This window comes from Macrotis lagotis, chromosome X (genome assembly GCF_037893015.1).
Source record: "Macrotis lagotis isolate mMagLag1 chromosome X, bilby.v1.9.chrom.fasta, whole genome shotgun sequence".
Taxonomy (NCBI): domain Eukaryota; kingdom Metazoa; phylum Chordata; class Mammalia; order Peramelemorphia; family Peramelidae; genus Macrotis; species Macrotis lagotis.
The window spans coordinates 105867132-105887832 of record NC_133666.1 but is presented as its reverse complement, the minus strand read 5'-3'; the positions used below and the strand labels follow the sequence as shown (position 1 = coordinate 105887832).

The 20701-nt window shown below is 34.2% G+C and overlaps 1 protein-coding gene across 1 annotated transcript in view; it reads left to right on the top strand.

Annotated features, from left to right (window-relative positions):
• GDA (guanine deaminase) overlaps positions 1–19124 on the top strand; it is a 96219-nt gene extending 77095 nt beyond the window's left edge. The window contains exons 10-14 of the mRNA XM_074201593.1: positions 985–1052; positions 5931–6077; positions 10145–10275; positions 12034–12061; positions 13911–19124. Coding sequence (XP_074057694.1) covers positions 985–1052; positions 5931–6077; positions 10145–10275; positions 12034–12061; positions 13911–13981 — 445 coding nt within the window. The 3' untranslated portion in view covers positions 13982–19124. The remainder of the gene's footprint in view (positions 1–984; positions 1053–5930; positions 6078–10144; positions 10276–12033; positions 12062–13910) is intronic.
• The last annotated feature ends 1577 nt before the right edge of the window (positions 19125–20701 follow it).

Genomic DNA, 20701 nt, shown 5'->3' with positions numbered 1-20701 from the left:
AGCAGTTCAATGAAGGACCTGTTGTGGAAAATGACATCCATATCCAGAAAAAAAAAGGGGAAAAAACCTATGGCATCTGAATACAGAGCAAAGCATACTATGGTCAATTTTTTAAAGTTTTTTTTATGTTTTTCCTTTCTTTCTCATAGTTTTTCCCACTTATTTCTAATTCTTCTTTCACAATATGAATAATATGGAAATATGTTAAACACGACTGTACATATACAACTTTTACCAGATTGGTCACTGCCAAGGGGAGGAGAGAGGGAAGAGGAGAGTGATAGAAAAATGTGAAACGTCTCAATATACATGTCAGGAACTCACAATAGCAAATATGTATCTAAGGTTTGAGATACTTAAGAGAATCTCACTTGATTGCCACAACAACCTTTTGAGATTAGTGCTATTATTATTCTCATTTTAGAGTTGAAGAAACTGAAACTTAGGTTAAGTGACTTGCCCAAAGTCACACAGCTAGTGACTATCTGAGGAAGGGTTTGATTGCAGCACTACCTATTGTGCTACCTGGCTCCCTTTAATTACAAATAAGCTTGCAAATATGATAAAAACTATTCCTCCCCAACAATCCATCAAATATGAGAAGACTGCTCTCCTTTCTTGATGCTGATTTAAATAGGATTTGCCCTAAAACAGGCCTTAGTTCATTTAACTTTATCTCCATTGCAGTCTCTACAACTAAAGCCTATATATTCACTTTAAATCATCAACAGTAGGTGATCTAATAATACCCTCAGGGTCCAAGGGCCAAGATAGAACAAAATTAAGCTATTATATTCCTCCATTTATTGTTAGGAAGGAGGAAGAGGAAAGAAGAGAGACTGAATGGGAAAGAAGAAGGGAGAGTAAGGGAGGAAGAGAAAAAGGAGGGAAGAAAAGGGAAAAAACAGGATAGTAAAAAGAAAAAGGAAAGAAGACTATATACAGATTCTCTTTTCTTATACTTTCTTTCTCCTCTGTCTCTAGGATCTCCAGTGGATTACTAAATGTGTTGAATGTTCTGAAACATAATGTGAAACTTGGATTAGGCACAGGTTAGTAGTCACCAACCCTGATACTTTCCATGTATCACTTTGTCTGAGCCTCACAACAATCCTGTAAGGTTGGTACTAGCTCAGAGGGATTAAAGGATTTGCCCATCCTCCTATAGCTCATAGGTGAAAGAGGAAGGATTAGGGTTTTCCTGAGTTTAGGTCCAGTGATTCTGTCTATTGTACCACAGTACCTGTAAATGTTTGGCTTCACACTACTATTTGAAAGGGAATGACACTTCAGCTAGCCATTGTAGCCAGTGCTTAAAATCCTTGCTACACAGGGAGCCTGAGGTTGTTGGATTGATTGAACTCAGAATTTCTGAAGAGCAGTTAAGGCAATCTGGTGGTCACCCTTAGTCTGAGCCCCTAGGAGAAGAGGGTTGAATTACTCTGGTTGGAACTTCCATGCCCACCAGAAGTGGTATCTGGCCTAGTGGCCTTTTCACTTCCAACCCAGGCTAGATAGAAAAAAAAATTATTTTAGTAGCTGTCTAGCTACTAAATCACTTAATCTGGACACTTTGGACAGAAAATGAAAAAAATTAAAAACAATGTGCCTAGACACTGTCTAGGTACATACTAACTTGAGAAAAATCAAAGTTGTTTTATTTGAGTCTCTCAGAATGAACAAGCATTGCAGAATACCCCAGCATTCAGATAAGGCCTTCCAGGTAGTGAATAGATTAACTGATGCCTCCTGGTTTGAATAATACGTTTTAATTGTTTCTCCAAATTGTGTGTTGAACTGTTAAAAGTATGTGCCATGCCCAGATATCTGGACAGAGAATGCAATGACACCTCTTTGTCTTACTCTGTATGACTTTAAACTGAAAATTTTACAATTGAAAATGATTCCAAAAAATAGTAAGGAAGAAAAAAGCATGGAGGATTTAAAAAATGTTGTGTTCTATTCCAACCACCTATAATGAGAATGAGTAGGAGGGGAAGCATTTGTTATTCAGATACATACAACCATTAGGATCTGTTCTGCTGATATTTATCCAAACTTTTTCTGTCTAACCCAAATCTCTACAGAGAGCAATTAGACTTAATAGTATTACCATTATGTTGTTGACATTTCAATTATACTGAAACTTTGTTGGGCTTTGATGTGGGTAGAGTCTTTCCATTCCTGCAAATGCAACCGTTTTGATGTCTTATTATCCTTTGTGATTCTTGTCTGTGCCTTCCTGCAAATCCTCTGTAGATTATCTACAAATATACAGGAAAGCTTCTCATTCTTAAATGCAAGGCCATGTAGTATTTGGGTTATCATTGGGAGTCAGAAGACCTGGGTTCAGATCCTGCCTTCTCCAATTCATACTTTTAGCTTGCCTAAAATGAGAAGGGTGGACAAGAAGACTTCAGGTCCTTGATAACCTCACAAATCCAATCATTCTTAATATTTATCTCTTACTCTATATGTATAGCATTTCTATAGATGTTTTAGGTTTGCAAAGTGCTTTATATGCTATCTTATTTGATCTTTACAACAGCCCTGTGATGTAGATGCTATTATAATCCCTGTTACGCTTGAGGAAACTGAGGCAGAAATTAAATTGATTTGCTCAGGGTCACACAGAAAATAAGAGTCCAGGCAAGGTTTGAACTGAGGTCTTCCTAACTGCAAGTCCGGGGCTCTTGCCCACTGTACCACCCAAATGTCAAAAAAAATAACAAACTCAAGTGGGTCTTTGTTTTTAATTTTTTTTTCATTTAAGTGATTAAGTGAGTAATTAACAGACAATACACTTCACTTTATACTGTTTAATACTGGTTTAAAGAGTTTAGGTGACAGGAAGCCTATTGGTTGAAAGGCTTGATATTTTAACATAAGAACGTCTTGAGTGGGTGATGTGATTTAACCTAAGGCAAAAAAGTAAGACATGTTCAGGGAGTAACAGAGAAAGAAACAAATATCTACAAAGTTAGGACAAAAGAGAAACAAGATAGGTTATAAAATCCTGCTGTGAGAAAAAAAAAAAACCAATTTGAGATATAAGAATTTTAAGTATTGTAGTCATTGTAATATTTTCTTCTACTTTTCCCACTAAATTTACTCTTGGCCCTTCTGGTTCTGTGTTCTTTGAGTTTATCTCTTCCACTTTGGAGTCACTTGCCTGCATTACTCAATAACTATTTTACTAGTTCTTCTACAATCCCTTGGCCCCCTAAACATCTGCCATTCTTGACTTGCAAAGAATTTATCCCTGGGTATTTCCTACCATCCAATTTCTCTATTCTTCCTCAGTCATTGATCATTGTCACTGAAGAAAGTTTGGCTCTTTTCATTCACTACAAATTGGTCACCAACCTCAGTCAAACATGTGTTGTTCTTTGACATGCTGTTCTTCCCTACTCTTACTAACTTCTTATGCTTTCTCCCAGAATAATTATTCCAAGATTTGCCTTATTTTCCCAATTCCACAATCTGTATCCAGCAGATGATTTAACTTTCAACATGAGCTTCCCCATCTAACCTTTTTTTTCTCAGAACTTGCTATCACCTACTTTTTCTGTTTTTTCCCCTACAAAAGGAGAAACAAGTAAAAACAAAATCTTTGAGACCTGTCATTTGTATGTATCTTTGAGATCTCAGGGTTATTTCCATGACACAGGAAGGCACTTGAGTAATTGTAGAAGAAAGGGAATTATAAAGCAAACTTCATTTTCCTTATATATTCTTCTCACCAACAGTATAATAACTTTATGCTATTTACTTATTAAACTAATTTAAATGACATTTTAAATAATTTTTTCAAATATAGTTTAACTTGTGTTAAAGTACTTTGCTTTAATAACTTAAATACTTTTTGTCAAATAAGAATGCAAATGCATATATGAAAAAGATATTTGTCAGTAATATGCAGTTAATATACTAATTTCCAAAGAAAATAGTCTTGAAAATTAACTTTATAGAATTTTGATTTTATTTCTTTATCAATGTATTGAGAATAGGAATTTATCAGAGCTTGACGTATTACTCAAGAATATCTCCAATAAAAACAGTTCCCATTTATATTGTGTTTTTAAGGTTTACAGGGTGTTTCCTTTCACAATAATTCATTGAGGGAAGCAGTCTAAGTATTATCTCCATTTTACTACTCAAAATCCTGAGACTGAGTCAGTTAGGAACTAGCATTTAAGTACTTAGTAGGTGCCAGATATTATATTAAATATTTAGGATACCAAGAAAGGCAAAAGACTCTCAGGAAGCTTACTATCTAAGCAGGAAGTCTTTGTACAAAAATGAATAATGTAAATTGAAGATAATAACAACAAAAAGGTACTCAGATTAAGAAGTAGGAAATGTTTCTTGAAGAAGATAAAATTCTGAGACTTGAATGAAGCTAAAGAAGGAAGAAATGAGGAGGGAGAGAATACCCAGGCATGGCGTCAGTCAAAATGCTTGTAAGTCAGATATGAAATATTGTTTGTATATGAGAAACAAGGAAACCATTGTCATTGGTATGAGTATATGTGAATTGTAAAATATAAGATAGGAAATGTAAGGAAGGAGTCAGGTTATGGAGGGCTTTAAAACACAGGATTTTGTATTTGATCCTGGAAGCAATAGGGAAATACTGGAGCTTATTAAATGGGTATGTGAGGATGATATAGTCAGACTTTTGCTTTAGAAACATTAATTTGACAACTGAATGATGGACTAAAGTGAGGAGAGAATCAGAGAGAACAGCTAGCAGGCTACTACAGTAATCAGGGGTGAGGTGATAAGGGCCTGAATAAAGGTCAGAGGAGAGAAAGGGGAATATATGTTATGAAGGTAAAATAAACATGCTTTGGCAACTGATTGAATATGAGGATAAGAAGGAATGAGGAATCAAGGATGACACATAGGTGGCAAGCCAGGTTAACAGGACAAATGAAAAGTTAGTAAAAGAGAAGGGCTTGAGGAGAGAGGAAAGATAAATTCAAATTTGCTATGTTGAATTTAAAATGTTTGCAGAAAATCTAGTTGGTTATGTCTGTTAGTTAATAATGCAAGACTAGAGATCAGGGTTGGACTCATAAAACTAAGAACCATCTATATAGAGTTGATAATAGAACCTATGGCAGCTTGATGGAATCACCAAATGAAATAATAGTGAAGAGGATTCAAGACAGAACTTTGTAGGAAGATTACTCACATTTTGTATCCAGCAAAGAAGACTTAGGAGTGGTTACAGAGGTAGGCAAAAAGTCAGCAAAGAACAGTGTCATGAAAACCTGGAGTCAAGGGAATATCAAAGAGAAAGTTATAAACAATGTCAAAGACTGCAGAGAGGTTAAGACTGACCATTAGATTAGATAATTAAAGGATAACTAATAACCTTGGAGAGAGTAGTTTCATTTGAATGAGACTGGAAGCAGTCTTCAGAGAGTTAAGAAGAGAATATGCTGAAAGAAAGGAACCAATTATAGGCAACCTTCTCAAGGAGTTTAGCTATAAAAGGCAGAAGAGAGATATCAGTAGGGGACTAAGAAGAGGGTTTGAAAACTGGCAGCCAAGTGCTCACTGGGTCGGGTGTAGTTAATCTTTAAGTAATGAGTTCAGTTAGATGTTTGGCCTGGGGTTAGTTGTACCAGGACATCAAGCAGAAGTGTGTATTGGGAAAAGGGGTGGTGGTGGTGGTGGTGGTGGTGGTGGTGAAGGTGTCCAGCATCCCAGTGCTCTAGAATACAATCCAGTTACTACAAGGAGCTAACTGTCTGAATAGGTACAGACAAGCCAATGATGATGGTGTTTAGGAAGCCAAAGGGAGTAACTAGAGCCAGGATTCAAAACCAGACCTTCTGATTTCAAGTCCCTTGTTTATGTAATTAATCACCTGTTTATCTCTACAAGCTTACTATCAAAATTTTTTTAATCTACCATAGATGTTGCTGGTGGTTATTCATCTTCCATGCTTGATGCTATCAGAAAAACAATCATGGTAGCCAACATCTTTTACATGAAAAAAATAAATGAGAAAAGCCTGACTCTTAAAGAAGTATTCAGACTAGCAACTCTTGGAGGAAGCCAAGGTAATGGGAATTTCATATCTATCTAATTTTATATCTCCTATGAACTAGAATATCCACAAGGGCAGGCACATAACTCTGTCTAAACTTTGTATTTCCTTTGGTATCTTAGCACAGTTCTCTGGATACAGTATTTGATTAACAAATATTTATTGACTTGAAAGTCCTCAAATAAAGCATAGAAGGAAGAAGTTTGTCTTATTTTTTTTAAGTTTTCTTCATCTTAGAAGAAGAAAGTGATATCAGGAAGGTCTTACTATTCCTTCAGCCTTGTCAAACCTTTTAGGATATTCTAAAAGTAATAAGTGATCATTTTGAGGGGAAAAAAAGGTGGGGATCTTATCCTTCAGGAAAGGCTGTATATCTGATTGATAAACAAGTATAAATAAATGCAAGAACTTTTCTGTGCTGAGTCCGAATGGTGGACAATGGTAGAGGGTCAGTGACTACCATCAGAACTATATATTGTTAATTTCCACTCCATTAATGTCTTGGAATACAGAAAAATCATGACAAACATTTGAAGGAAAAAAGGTCTTACTTTTTTAATTTTCCTCCCAATCAATTGTGAATGAAATTGTTGATTCATTATCTAAAATTTCAGCTTAACCTAATGTCTTAATTAGTTATTACTAATCATATTTTTAAAATCTCAGTTTAAATTGGTTGACTGGTTTTCAATTTTACTGTATGACTGAATTTACTTTGTTTTTTTTTACAAGGCAAATGGGGTTAAGTGGCTTGTCCAAGGCCACAGCTAGGTAATTATTAAGTGTGTGAGGTTGGATTTGAACTCAGGTACTCCTGACTCCAGGGCTGGTGCTCTATCCACTGTGCCACCTAGCCATCCCTTGAATTTACTTTAAATGATGCTTGTTTCCCTCAAGGCTCCTTGTGATGATACTTCAGGGACTTACACACTTTCTGAGATGGCCAGCATGGGGTATACACAGATCATTTCTCTGACTTTTTATGTATTTCTCACTTTTGCCTCTTAGGCCAATATGACCATTGTTGAATGTCTTCTTCCTAGGTTGTTCTGTAGTACAGTTTGAAGTAAAATAAAGGTAAAGGGAAGCAATTGTGCTTCTTAAGAGTAGACTCTTTTTGCCATTGTTCCAGTGCTCAATTTCCCTAATAGATGGGGATGTGGTTAAACCAACTATGCCTTTAGTCAGAAAATCCAAATTTTCTTCCAGAGGGCAGTACTCTTCAGTAAAGAAAAAAAAAGGTTTTCTATAAATGGATGTGAATTATTACCAGCTTTAGTATATACCTCTGCAGATAGCTAATGAATGTGTTTTGATTTATTTGCATCCCAATGCTAAAAATTCCTTGTAGATTTGGATATGGTTATATCAGCTATACATACAGACAAAGAATTAAGATGTTTCTTCAGAAAACAATAATTTTTTACTAAAACAGGTAATGGGAATGTTCTATAAATGGATTAGGATTATTTGCCAGCCCTTGTATACCTTTCAGATCTTATAGCACCCACCCTCCAATAGGCACTTAATAAATGCCTTTTGATTCAACTGGATTTGAATCTATTTATAAATCCAGTGAAACCTATCAAATCCTTTTTTAAAAGAATTTTTTGATTGTATGTAGAGATGATTTAACCACATCCAAATCTATAAGGATAGATGATTCATGCAAATATTAATGAAATATCCAAATAATATAACCAGAAATATCCTTATCCTTGCTTACTGGTTTTTTGAGTCTAAAACCTTTACAGATTATCTTGACATACAGTATTATTTTTCTGTGTATTAGACAGATACTTCTAGAATCCAAAAGGCCAATGTAATGTATATTAGCAAGTTATCCAGTTATCCAAGCATTCTTACTTTCAACTCCACTCCAACAAAATACAAAAATAAAATCTAATTTGAAGTCATTTAGCTATGGCCATTTCTAATTATCCTAGCACCATTTTTTCCCCCTGGGATATTTCTATGGCTTATAGGTGTTTTTTTTCTGAAAATGAAAGAGCTACCTTTCTATAAATCATTAAAAAAAAAAAGAAAAATTGGAAGTCAGTACCTAGTAACTTTGCCAAAATTCTTCTCAGTCAATTGTGGGCACTTGGAGATCAAAAGTCAAGTTACACATTGCTATGAGGGTGTTGGTTTCCTGGAATCACATTTACAAATGAAATAAACTAGCTCACTTCTTTTAAAATTCAGACTTCTCTGGTTATTTTGATGTGTACATCTTTACCAATCTGTAGATTGTTGTTACAGAGTGGCTCCTGGCAACTTGGCAGTGTGAGATGAACACTATATTTTGTAGTAAAAGGAACTGGAGTCAAATCCTGGCTCTCCCAGGGCAAGTTAGTTCCTCTTTCTACTACTTAAATTACAAGGAGTTGGACTAGATGGCATCTCTAAAGTCTCATTCAGGTCTAAATATGAACTTAATACTTTCACTGGGTAGGAAAACCATATTTTAGAAAACTATATTTTGAGGCTCAAGATAAACTCTAGTTAGTGAGGGTTGTTTGGACATGAAGCTTAGTACCTATCACCAAAAGGCATTACAGAGGTCTTTAGTTGTGGAGAGAGGCCATTGTTTCAATTTATTGGAATGACTAACAAATTAGACTATCTCTCAGTTTACCTTAATTTTCAAACATAATAATGCATTAGCTACACTCTCCTTAATGGAAAGGATGACATCAGAAAGGATCAGTCATTCTCCTCAATGATATTGATAAAGCTTGTCTCTGAAGAAAGGAAGAAAATGCAAGTCCCTCCTTCTTTGCAGAGGTTGGGGATAATGAATGAGAAATGCTGCACATATTATCAGATTCAATTTATGTAACCCCACCAATTACTTTCCCAGGAGGCTTTGTTCTTGGCAGCCTCTTTGACAGTCTCAAACTCCACATCCAGTTAACCAACATATCCAAATACAGAGGGAACACAGAAACTTTCTCTGAAGAAAATGAATCTTCATTGACAAGTTTTTTCTTTCAGTAATAAAAATTTTTCTCTTTTCTGCTTTTAAAAAGGACATTACAGATTGATTCATATTTCCCTAAACCTTAGATTTACTTTAAGGACCAGAAAAATTTGTGGGTCAATGTATTAAGCATTCTGTTGAGATACCCAAGTCATGAAATAATGTGTTCTATTTTGTCTGACAAACATTGTTTCTTTTCAGAGATGCCTCAATGGCATCATATATAAGTAATGGTTTACTTGATTTTTAGAGGTAATAATAATAATAATAGATGACACTTATATAATGCTTCAAATTTTACAAAGCACTTTATATGTATGATTTTATTCTCTCAACCATCCTGTGAGGTGTATACTACTGGCTTTTTCTTGATATAATAGTGAGGAAACAGTAGCCTCACAGCTAGTGGCAAAGGTAGGATTTGAACTCAAGTGTTCTGACTCTGGGTTCAACATCTTTTTTACTATTTCACACTGTATCTAGAGATGTCACTTCCATGAAAATGGACCTTAGGATCAAAATGATAAGTATGTGACAGAAAAGTAGAGAAATAAAAATTAGGAAAATTTATAGCAAGAAGGATACTGTTGGCTAATAAATTTTAGGTAGTGAGTGGTGGTAGTAGTGGTGGTGGTGGTGGTGGTGGTGGTGGTGGTAGTGTGTGTTTAGCAAAAGGAAATAAACCAACCTGGTACAATTCAAGGGGACTACATTTAAAAACGTAGTTTCTTACATTTTAGATGTAAATGGGACCTTAAAGGTCATCAAATCCAACTCCCTTATTTTACAGTGGAGAAACTGAGGCCAAGGTTAAGTGCCCAGCATCACAGCCAGTTAGTTCACTTTGAGTGAAAAAAGGACCAAGACCTTTCATTCTTAGATTTCATTTTCAATGTATTTAACCCACCTTGTATCTCTAACTAACCGAAATGGATGCACAAAAGTTAACTTCTTTTATGCTTGATTTGGCTGCTTCTGCCCCCCACATTGATATAAATATCAACAGACTTCACAAATTTAACATAAATTTTGGGACACTTGCACATTCTGGGACTTCAAACATGCCATAAACTTCACTGCTGTGCTCCTCATTACAGCCTTGGGACTAGATGATGTGATTGGAAATTTTGAAGTTGGCAAAGAATTTGATGCCCTCCTGATCAACCCTAAGGCTTCAGACTCTCCCATTGATCTCTTCTCTGGAGACATGATGGGTGAGCTTTCAGAGGTAAGCCAAGAAAAAGTCTTTGGAGAGTTAAATACTGTACTTAATTTAAGCATTGGCTATTAAAACTTTCCAGTTGTGATTTTAAAAAAATAATTCAAAGCATAATTTGCATGATAAAATCTTTGCATTAGGAAGATCCTGGAGAGATAATAATGGATTAGTATTTGTTAATCATAATAATAGAAGAATGACTGGATTATAAACTCCTTGAAGACAGAACCAAGAATGAGAAATGAGAATTTATCCTTATTTATTCCCTAGGCCTATTCCATATATACAAATAAACATGCATGCTTAATAAGTTTTTGAATGAATGGATGAATAAATAGCATTCATAAGGCAGAAATTATACATAGAAACCAATTGTAACTGCTAAGAAAGGAGAGAGCCACAAGAAAGTCACATTCCTTCTTTAATATGATATCCTCCATATAGAAAATTTTTTTGGGGGGCGGGGCAGAGGGAGGCTTGGACCTTAATTTAATTGGAGTAAGGAACTCCCAATATGGAAATTTCTTCCAACAATGAAGATTTTTCAACTCATTTATAATTCCGGGTCTTAAAAAAATCACCTAAAAAATCAGGCTGTTAAAAAAATAAATAAATAAAAATAAAAAAAATCAGGCTGTTAGTGATTTGCTTGGAATATAATACTGCTAGTATGTTTTAGAAGAAAACCTTGAACTCAGATCTGACTGACTCCAAAGTTGGTCCTATGTTCCCTTTAACTTGCTGCCTCACCATAACTAAATATACACTTATGATCATATATACATGTGCCTATACATATGTATTTATATATTTCAGTGCATCTTTGTTTAATAAAATTTCTGTAAATTTTTGGTAATCAATGATAAGAGATTGGTACTTTTATAAAGTATCACATGAATTAATCCATTTCATAGGCATGTTAAATTGGATTAAAATTACTATAACATATTTTGAACTCCTTAAAGAAAATCTATCTGAGTTGCCATTGGTATGATTCATTATTTTTAGTGTCAATTAATGTCATCCAATGCATGGGGTTATATTACATTAATTTTGTAATAGGTCAGTTATTTTTTATCATACTTACTTTTTAAACCTTTAGAGCGTGTTTTCTCTGATGAGTTCAAAGAATTATAAAACACTTTAAAAGTAAATATTGTTCAAGCAAAAGATTCCTTCTATTCCTAGTTGTTGTTTTTTTAAATTGGAAGTAAAATTAATTGCCAAAAACAAAACTTGTCTCCTTGCCTTGCTAATTGCTTATGGTCTGTGTATTGGTGAAGTAGAAAGCACTGGATATGGAATCAATTTTTTAGTTTAAAATCAAGTTTGAAGGAACAAAATAAGAGATTATTAAGTGCCTACTGGGTGCCAAGCACTTAATAAATATTATCTCAATTAATATTCCCAATTCCTGGGAGGTTGATATTATAATTATCCCCATTTCACAAATTAGGAAATTGAGGCAGGCAGCAGTTAAATGACTTGACCACATAGCTCTCTGAGACTGAATTTGAACTCAGGTTTTCCTGATTCTAGTCCCAGAGTTTTATCCTCTGTACCTCCTAGGTACTATATACTAATAGTATGATATTGGGCAAATCACAGCATCTTAGGGTGTCAGTTTCCTCATCTATAAAGAGAGGAGGTTCAACTAGATGGCTTCCAAAGTCCTTTTCCATGCTAAATTTATGATTCCCTATGTCTTTTTTTATAGAAAATATCAAACTCTGCTTTCTAATAATTGCCTTTCATTGTTCATTTTAGGCTGTGATCCAGAAGTTCTTCTATCTAGGTAGGTTCCTAGATTTCTCTCATCCTTGGTATTTATTTTCCCATTGTTATCATTATACCAGAGGTTTATATAAATTTCATTTTAATATTAGCTCATTCCAGTCCCATTATGGAGACTGCTGCCAGACTTTAATTGTTTTACAAAAAGATTTAGGGCACACATCATCAAATTTATATCCCACTCTTAACTTTAACCTGTACTATCATAACAACTTCCTAATTAGTTTCTCTGTCTCTAGACTCTTCCTTTCCAATTCTTCTTGTATATCTCTCTGTTAGATTTTCATCATAGCTTGTCCCTACTTTGTAGCCTTCATTGACTTCCTGTTATCAAATGTATCATGTTCAAACATCTCTTCTTTTCAAGATCTTTGTGCCTTATTTCCTACTACTTCAGAGTTTTTACTTAGTCTCTGTTCTTTTCCCCCTCAGCCTCAATATGGCTTCAATGCCTTTACTCATGCAGTTTTTGTTACCTACAGTGCTCTCTTTCATTTATTTTTTTAAAAAATAATGTTTTATTTTTCCCCAATTACATGTTAAAAACATTTTAAATATTCATTTTTAAAATTTTGAATTTCAAATTCTATCCTTCCTAAGGAATCTAATAATTAAGTTATATATGTTATATATGTGCAATCATATAAAATAACTCTACATTAGTTATGTTGTGCAAGAAGTCTCAAACAAAAAAGGGGAGAGAGAGAGAGAGAGAGAGAGAGAGAGAGAGAGGAGGGAAATAGAAAGAAAAAGAAAAATAGTATGCTTCAGTCTGTACTCAGGTAAGCTCAGTTCTTTCTCTAGAGGAGGAGATAGCATTTTTATTTTTCATCATGAGTCCTGTGGGTTTACTTAGGTATTGCTGAGAAATAGCTAAGTCATTCACAGTTCTTTACCATATGATATTGCTGTTACTGTACAATGTTCTGGTTTTACACTTAATTTTGCATCAGTTCATAGAAGTCTTCCCAGGTTTTTCTGAAAACCAACCTGCTCATCATTTTTTTATAGCACAATAATATTCCATTACAATCACAAAAAACAACTTATTTTCCCATTTCCCAATTGATGATCCTTCCCTCAATTTTCAATTCTTAGCTACCACAAAAAGAGCTGATATAAATATTTTTGTATAAATAGGTTTTTTCCTTTTTTAAAAAAATCTCTACTTACTACTTTTTCAAGATGTAATTCATCTGAACTATATCATTACTTCATTCTACTCTAAACTCTTCCTTTTCTAAATTCATTATATCAAATAGTCTATTTCACACTTTTCCTTCTAATGATTATGTATGTTTTAGTCTTATCTCCCCAACTAGATGATAAGCAGGATTAGGAGTTTGGGGTGCTTCTGAGTTCAAGAACTGAAGGGGGCACAAGTTGTTAACTGGAAATTTCTCTGATATTCGCTACATCATAGTTCAAAGTTTAATGAGAATAGCTGAAGTGAATATCAAGCTATATGTATATCCAAAAAGCAGTCATATAACACAATATGGGCTGGTTTACTTTGCTCCAAACTGACTCATAATTGAAACAGCATAGTAGAAGTTGAAATACAAGAAGTAGCTATTGTTCCTGCAGTATTTGTGTGAGGTTCATTCTCTCCTCACCTCACATTTTGGTTGAGAGAGACAGCTCACAATTGTCTATCAGTCCAAATTATGACTTTTGCCATTCCAAAGTCATAAATGATGCTGAAAGCCTAGCACTGCTGAACTTAATTCTGATTACCATCTCATGGGAAGTAACACAAAAGACGGTGTAATCTGCATCTCTATATATCCATTAGCATCTAGTCCAACACCAGGCAATAATAGGCATTAATTGACTAATTCTTGTTTTAGGAGATGATCGAAATATTGATGAAGTGTATGTGGGCGGCAAGCAAGTGGTTCCATTTTCAAGCTCTGTATAAGTCCACTAGGCTTCTGAAGACATTCTCCTGGGATAACTGATGATTCTGCATCTCTCTTCAGCCCAGGCGGAGTTGGAAAATGTTGGTTAAAATATAGTATCTTCTTGTTCGGAATGACTACTAAGTTTCTGTGTCTAATTAGAGCATCCACTTGAGAAATTACCAGAGGGAAGCTGGGAATAATTTTAGGTTCTTGGGTTGGGTGACTTTCATATATATGAAAATTTTACCCTTTGAGCTGTTGAGATTTTTTTTGGTGATGTTCAAAAATAAACTTTATGAATTTGAAACATGAAAGCAATTCCATGGAAATTCTAAGAAGGACAGATAGAGGTGCTTTTCTTTCTGATAAAAATGAATCAAACATACATGAAAATTTTCAACTACAAATTGCCTAGTTAGGGATATCTTAAAGAAGAAAGAAGTCTTTAAAAAGAGTATGAAAAGAAATGTTGAAGATCATTTAGTTAATCATGTTTGAAAATTACTTGTCGAGCACACAAATTTTAAGAGAGACCTTGCGGAATTTTAGAATGTGGTTTCAGAGCAAGTCTTTGTGCTTGGAAATTTGCACTTACTGAAATTTGCACTTCATAGATATTTTGCTGTTATTCTTTGACTTTGTTTTGGATGGAACTTAGGAAACAAAATGCCACATGTTACATTAAGATAGTTTTGTGCTTGTAAATGTGTCGAAAGCTGGAAAATGGTTTTTTTAAAGGTCTCTTAGGACTATTACCAATGCACTTACATGGCACAAGTAAGAGTATTTTTAGTACCTTGAAAACACCTTAAATTATAACCATGCAACATAGTTATTTATTAAAATTATATTATTGGAAATAAAATGGAAGCAGAATGAATGAAGTAATGTTATCCATAGGGCTTCAGGCTGGAAACTGCAAAGGTAGAGAAGACTAGTGGACGTCATCAAAGATCTCTCATCTCATATACATATTAAAATTGTTTTGATCGAAGCTTTACCTGAAAAAAGGTTCCATTTATTAAAAACAAGCTCTATCCACACGAGTCACAATTGATTTTTCAAAGACTGATTCTAAGCAATAGCTGATATTTTGAAATATATCTCATGTGTTCTTTTAATGCATATCATTAAAAAGACCCCCTTTCCCATAAAAGCAAACAACCCTTTGCTGGAAATATTCTACTCCCATTTACTCTAATAAATTTTCAATAAATAGAATTTAATTAAAACCAAATAACTTGGATACCATCTTAAATTTCATTATAATTGGATTTATTCCATATTGAGGACAGGAACTGATTTTTTGTTTGTCTGTTTTGACTTTCTTTATCCCTAGTGTATAGCAGTGCCTAGCACAATAAATGCTTATTGATTGGTTGACTAACTAATGTTGCATATTTCAAAGGATGCAAAAACTTTAAGAGCAACTTGAATTTACTAATAGATTGATCTTAGCTGTATCCTAGAATTGGAAACAGTTTTCACTCCTGTAATAAATCTTTGAGTATTACTGGTCATGATAAAATTCATTGCTAATTTTACAAAAATTATGACATTTTCATATTTGTCCATTTTGGCTCTGGAAACCACAATAGCCAAGAAGAAACCAAAAATCGCCTCAGTATTCCAAGTAAGCAAATACCTGATTGGGACACATATGCTAATTTTTTTTACAACCCTTGACATCAAAGAACTTTAGATACATGTATGTAACTAAAGATATAATTTCATCAATAAAATCCTCCCGTTTTGGAAATATCTTTGAAATATATTCATCTTATTCTACCCAACCATCATATTTTGTCTGATTTCAGACTTCTATCTTCCATAAGTAGTTCATTTGTCACCAAGTAAGCATTTGGAAATATTGATTAGCTCAATAAATCTTTGATTTTCCAAAATTTCAAAAGAAGTAAAATGGAGTTTGCCCCTGACTCCAGTTCATAACTCCTAGCTAAAGTTAGTTAGGAAGATAAGTAGGCTAATGAGTGCTAATGGGAGATAAAACAATTTGTCACTAAGCAGGAGCACCATATTCCTAACCACTGCTGGCTATTAGTCACTTCATTTTCTTCTGTGTCTGAATTATAAATGGAATTTAAATGTGGATCATTGACTTTCATTGATATTTAGAATTAGCATGTAATAAAAATGACAATATAGAAAAAAAAAAGATGAACCTGTTAAATCTTAAGCCTGGCCTAGTTGGTATGTTAAAACCAGCATAGTATAGTGGAAGAAACACTGGATTTAGAGTTGAGAGACCTGAATTTGATTCTCAGCTTTATCACTTACTATGTGGCTCTAATCAAATTATGCCTCAGTTTCTTTATTTGTAATATGAAAAGATGATCTGAGGTTCCTTCCAATACTATCATGCTGTGTATGGAGTTGTTGTTTTTAAAAGATCCTGCTTGTAACATTAATATTCTTTGACCTCCCTGCATTCCCAGCATTTGTTACTCTATGTTTTACTTAAAAGTTACTGTACATTGCTTGTGCAGAAAGTGAAGTTCTTAGAACTTAGAAACATTCTTTTCCTAATTTAGGTTAACTATATAATAATACAAATTTTCATGAATCATAGAATGGTCACACATTGAGCCAATCTGAGGTGTCACTTTATGTTAAATGTTTTCCTTTCTGACAGAAGCAGGAAAGAGTTTAACACTGATTTTAAGCAAGTCTTGTTGAAAATTAAATATTTATTGTCAACCCCACTGTTCCACCCAAATTGCACATCAGTATATAACTGGAGAGTCACTAGACCTCTTTTTAATCAGATATATACTTTTCTGGAATCACACTGCTCTAGCCTCAACAAAAAGCAACCAGAATATGAAAACAGATTAAATAGCCAAGGCTTCTTTTGTGATCTGGAATAATAAAAGAAACAACATACAGAATAAAGAATTGAGAATCTGTATGGGGCAGTGAAAAGACCTCTGGCCAAGGGGTCAAAGGAGTTTGCATCTAAAGCTAGAAAGAACCTCAGAAGCCATCTAATCCAACCTCCTCATTTTTAGAGGTTAAGTGACTTGCCTAAGGTCACATAGATAATAAATGTCCAAAGCAGCATTTGAACTAGGTCCTCTGAATCCAGAAGCAGTGATTTTTTCCCCCACTATATATTCTATACAAGAGACCATGTTTCTAGCACTGGGTCTCCACTAAGGAGGTGACCTGGGGCAAGTCCCACTGCCTTATGGAGACTCAGTTTGCTCATTTATAAAATGAAGAGGTTATATAATGAGTAAGGGCCCTTTCAACTCTATGATTCTAAATCTGATTGCTTTCACATGTGCCTTTCTATCTTAGCCCCTGCCTCTCAAACCTAAGATTAAATTCAGGAGGGCAGAAGATTTTTTTTTTTAATGTAAAGCTAAGGACATTTTTTAAATTGTGTTGAAAGTGGATTAAAATGCTTATGAATGTGAGCTTGATGCATAAGAAAAAATCCTATCAACGTAATTTACCCAAGAATTGCTTGTGTTTTGCTAATTATTGTTGCTTTGGGATAGGAAAAAGAAAAAAAGGTTAAAAGTGAATGTAAAAGAGAAAGTTTCCATGAAAAAGCATAGATTTTTTAGTAGCTTCTCAACTTAAAGGAAAATATGATTTATGGCAGACAAATTAGAGAGAATACAAATATTATTTTTTTATAGCCCATGTATAGACTGAGCAGAGAAACAGGTGGGAAGGTGATGAAATGTAATGAATTATTGAATTGTTTTATGATTTTTCTAATATTTCATCTTCAGCTTTTTCTCTAAATTTAAATGTAACAGATTTTGAAATAGAAAATATAGGAGCACATTGAAGAGTATATCTCCTAACCTTTTCAAAGTCATTCTTTCAGATGTACAACCCAACAGCATCTCTAATATAAATAGAAATTCCACACTATTAACATTTCTATTCACATTCTCTATTCTCTGTCACCATTGTGATAGAGAAACACTACCTCATAATTCTCAGTGAGGGGTTTTTTGACAACTGCTTTCAGAAGTTGTGGGGAAAGGTCAGTATTAGGAATGTGTGATTTTCAGTGTGTTTTGATTGTTCACTCCCTCCTGGAACTTTCTATTACCTTCTCCTCCCAAGAGGATTCTCTAGGATTTTTATTCCAAAAGGCAGGAAAGCACATTGTGTTCATTGCATATTGTGCTGTTTATATAAGATGCATCCTAACAGGATGCCTTTCATGAGGGTGCAGTGTTAATTAATTAATTGATAATTACCCAAACTCTGGGATTTTCCAAGATTAAAGCTATTTTCACTTATAAAGATCATAGGATCACAGAGATAAATGTAGAAAAGACCTTTCAAGGCCCTCTTCATTTCACAGATGAGGATACTGAAGTCACTTATGTGATTTGCCTAAAGTAAGAATCAGACCCAAGACCTCTAACCTCAAAGACAATATTCCTTCAGTCACACCACCCTGTCTCCTTGATAGTTATAGAATGTTCCAAGGCTAGTAACTTCACATTATTTTTAAGTTGAGTAGAGTTAATTGATACATAATTGGTGTCTTGTTCAAAGGCTAAGAGCAGATTAAAAAGACTCTCTCATCTAAATCAAATGTGATTTTAGACAGTGGTGAATTTAAAATAACTTGGCTCCTGAATTTGATGTCTTTAGGGAAAAAGCATTTTATAAAACCATAAATAAGCAATTTTTTCAAACCTAACACTTATGATAAAAGAGCTTTCAAGTATAATCCCACTTCTATTCATTCATTTCTCACCCACCCTCCCCCTACGCACACCAACTCACCCCTTCTTCACCTTTGTGTCTTAAGCACTGGGTAGGAGATCATGAAGGTGAAACTATTTTCATAAATTATAAAAATTGACCAGTAACACAAATGATGAAAAAAAATATGTATTTTAAGATTGTCCTTCCCCTTTTTGGTCAATGGTAGTATCTGCTTGTCACTTTCTTGCTGGAAAACCTAGTTTTGTAGATTCTGTCAGAAACTGTTTTTAAGAATATCTGCTTGAAAAATATTGTTTATCTCTTGATCGCTACTCTTTAAGTATATGAATTCAATGGAAAAATGGAACTTAGTATTTGTGTTGATTTGCTTATTTCTCTTGTGAGTATGAGTACCCATGTGTTGCAAAAATTAAAATAAAAGTGGTCTTGTGCCTACCCTATCATTTGGGCTAATTTTTGGTAGGAGGATAGGATACATCTTGGAATGCTGTTCTCACTTGTATGTGTGTATATACCTACACACACACACACTTATTAGGAAGTGGTGGCCCATCTCATCTTCTGTTCTGTGTCAATGGTGTCAGAGGACCTGAATTCAAATTCCTAGTTTTGTCTATTCATGTCTATTCTCTACACTCAGATTCCTGATATGTAAAATGAGGGAGTTGGAATTACATAATTCCTAAGATCCAGCCCTAAAGTCACAAAAACCTATGATCATATGATTCTCTACTTTATCACATGAGAACAGGAGTTCTTAACCTTTATTGTATCAGACTTCTTTGCCAGTTTGGTAAAAATCTATAAACATTGGTTTACACTTGGAGGAAATGCTTAATTTCAGTTAGAAATAAATGGAGTGAAAAGGGTTAATTTTTTCCCATCCAAGAACCCCATGAAACATATGAATACCAAGGTAAGAATTCCTATATCTTAGTTTTTATTAGAATCCGATTAAAAGAGCAGCTTGTTTCTCTCATGATGTTGCAATGACCAAGTAATAAATTGTTCCACTAGTTTTTGCCTATTTGGAGCTTTGAAAAAAAAATCATGCAGAGAAAGACTACAAAAATTAAGAAAAACCATTTTTTTGTCTAAATTATATAAAAAGAACTTTGTTCAAAATAGACCAATAACTAGTTATCACTAAAGCCTACTGAAATGCAATTGCACAGAATTTCGGAGTTAGAAGAAACAACAGAATATATTTAGTACAGGAACTCAACCTTTCTGGTGTCATGGACTCCTTGGCAGTATGATGAAACCTATAGACTCTTCTCAGGATAATGTTTTTAAAGGCATAAAAGACATAGGAAAACCATTATATTACAATATGGTCATAAAAATAAACAAGTCCATGAGCCTCTGGCTAAGAATCACTGTTGTAGTCCAACCCAGCCATAAATAAGAATCTCATCTATAGCAACCCTGAGAGGTAGACATTCATGTTTTGTTCCTTATTTTTGATAAGTCTAATTTTTAGGATTTTTTTCCTATTTTTGAACCAAATTCTGCTCTTTTTTGCATCTTTCACCCATTGTTCCCAATCCCCCCCCAAACAGAATAAATATAATCCCTTTTCCAACTCATAGATCTTTAAATGTGTGAAAACAAATTCCATCATTCCCTTTATGTCCTCTTCCAAGTTAAAAACTTTTAGTCCCTTTAACAGATTCTCCTTGGATGACATCTTGCTAGTAAATCTTCACTGGTGCTTACATTCAGTTTATTTTGTAGCGTTATCAGCGTGTTGTCTTCACCATTAGTATGTGAAGTCCTTGAGTGCAGGGACTGTCTTTTAGCTTTCTTTCTATTTTTACCCCTATTGGTTAACACAATGCCTGGCGCAAAGTAGGTACTTAATAAAATGCTTGTGGACGGACTTCCATTCTGGTTGATAAATAAGAGACTATCTAAAAACTAAAATGTAGCCTCCAAACTGAAAACAGTATTCCACTTGTGAGACTGACCAGAGTCCAGTGGCATTGTTACCTCTCTCCATCTATATGCTA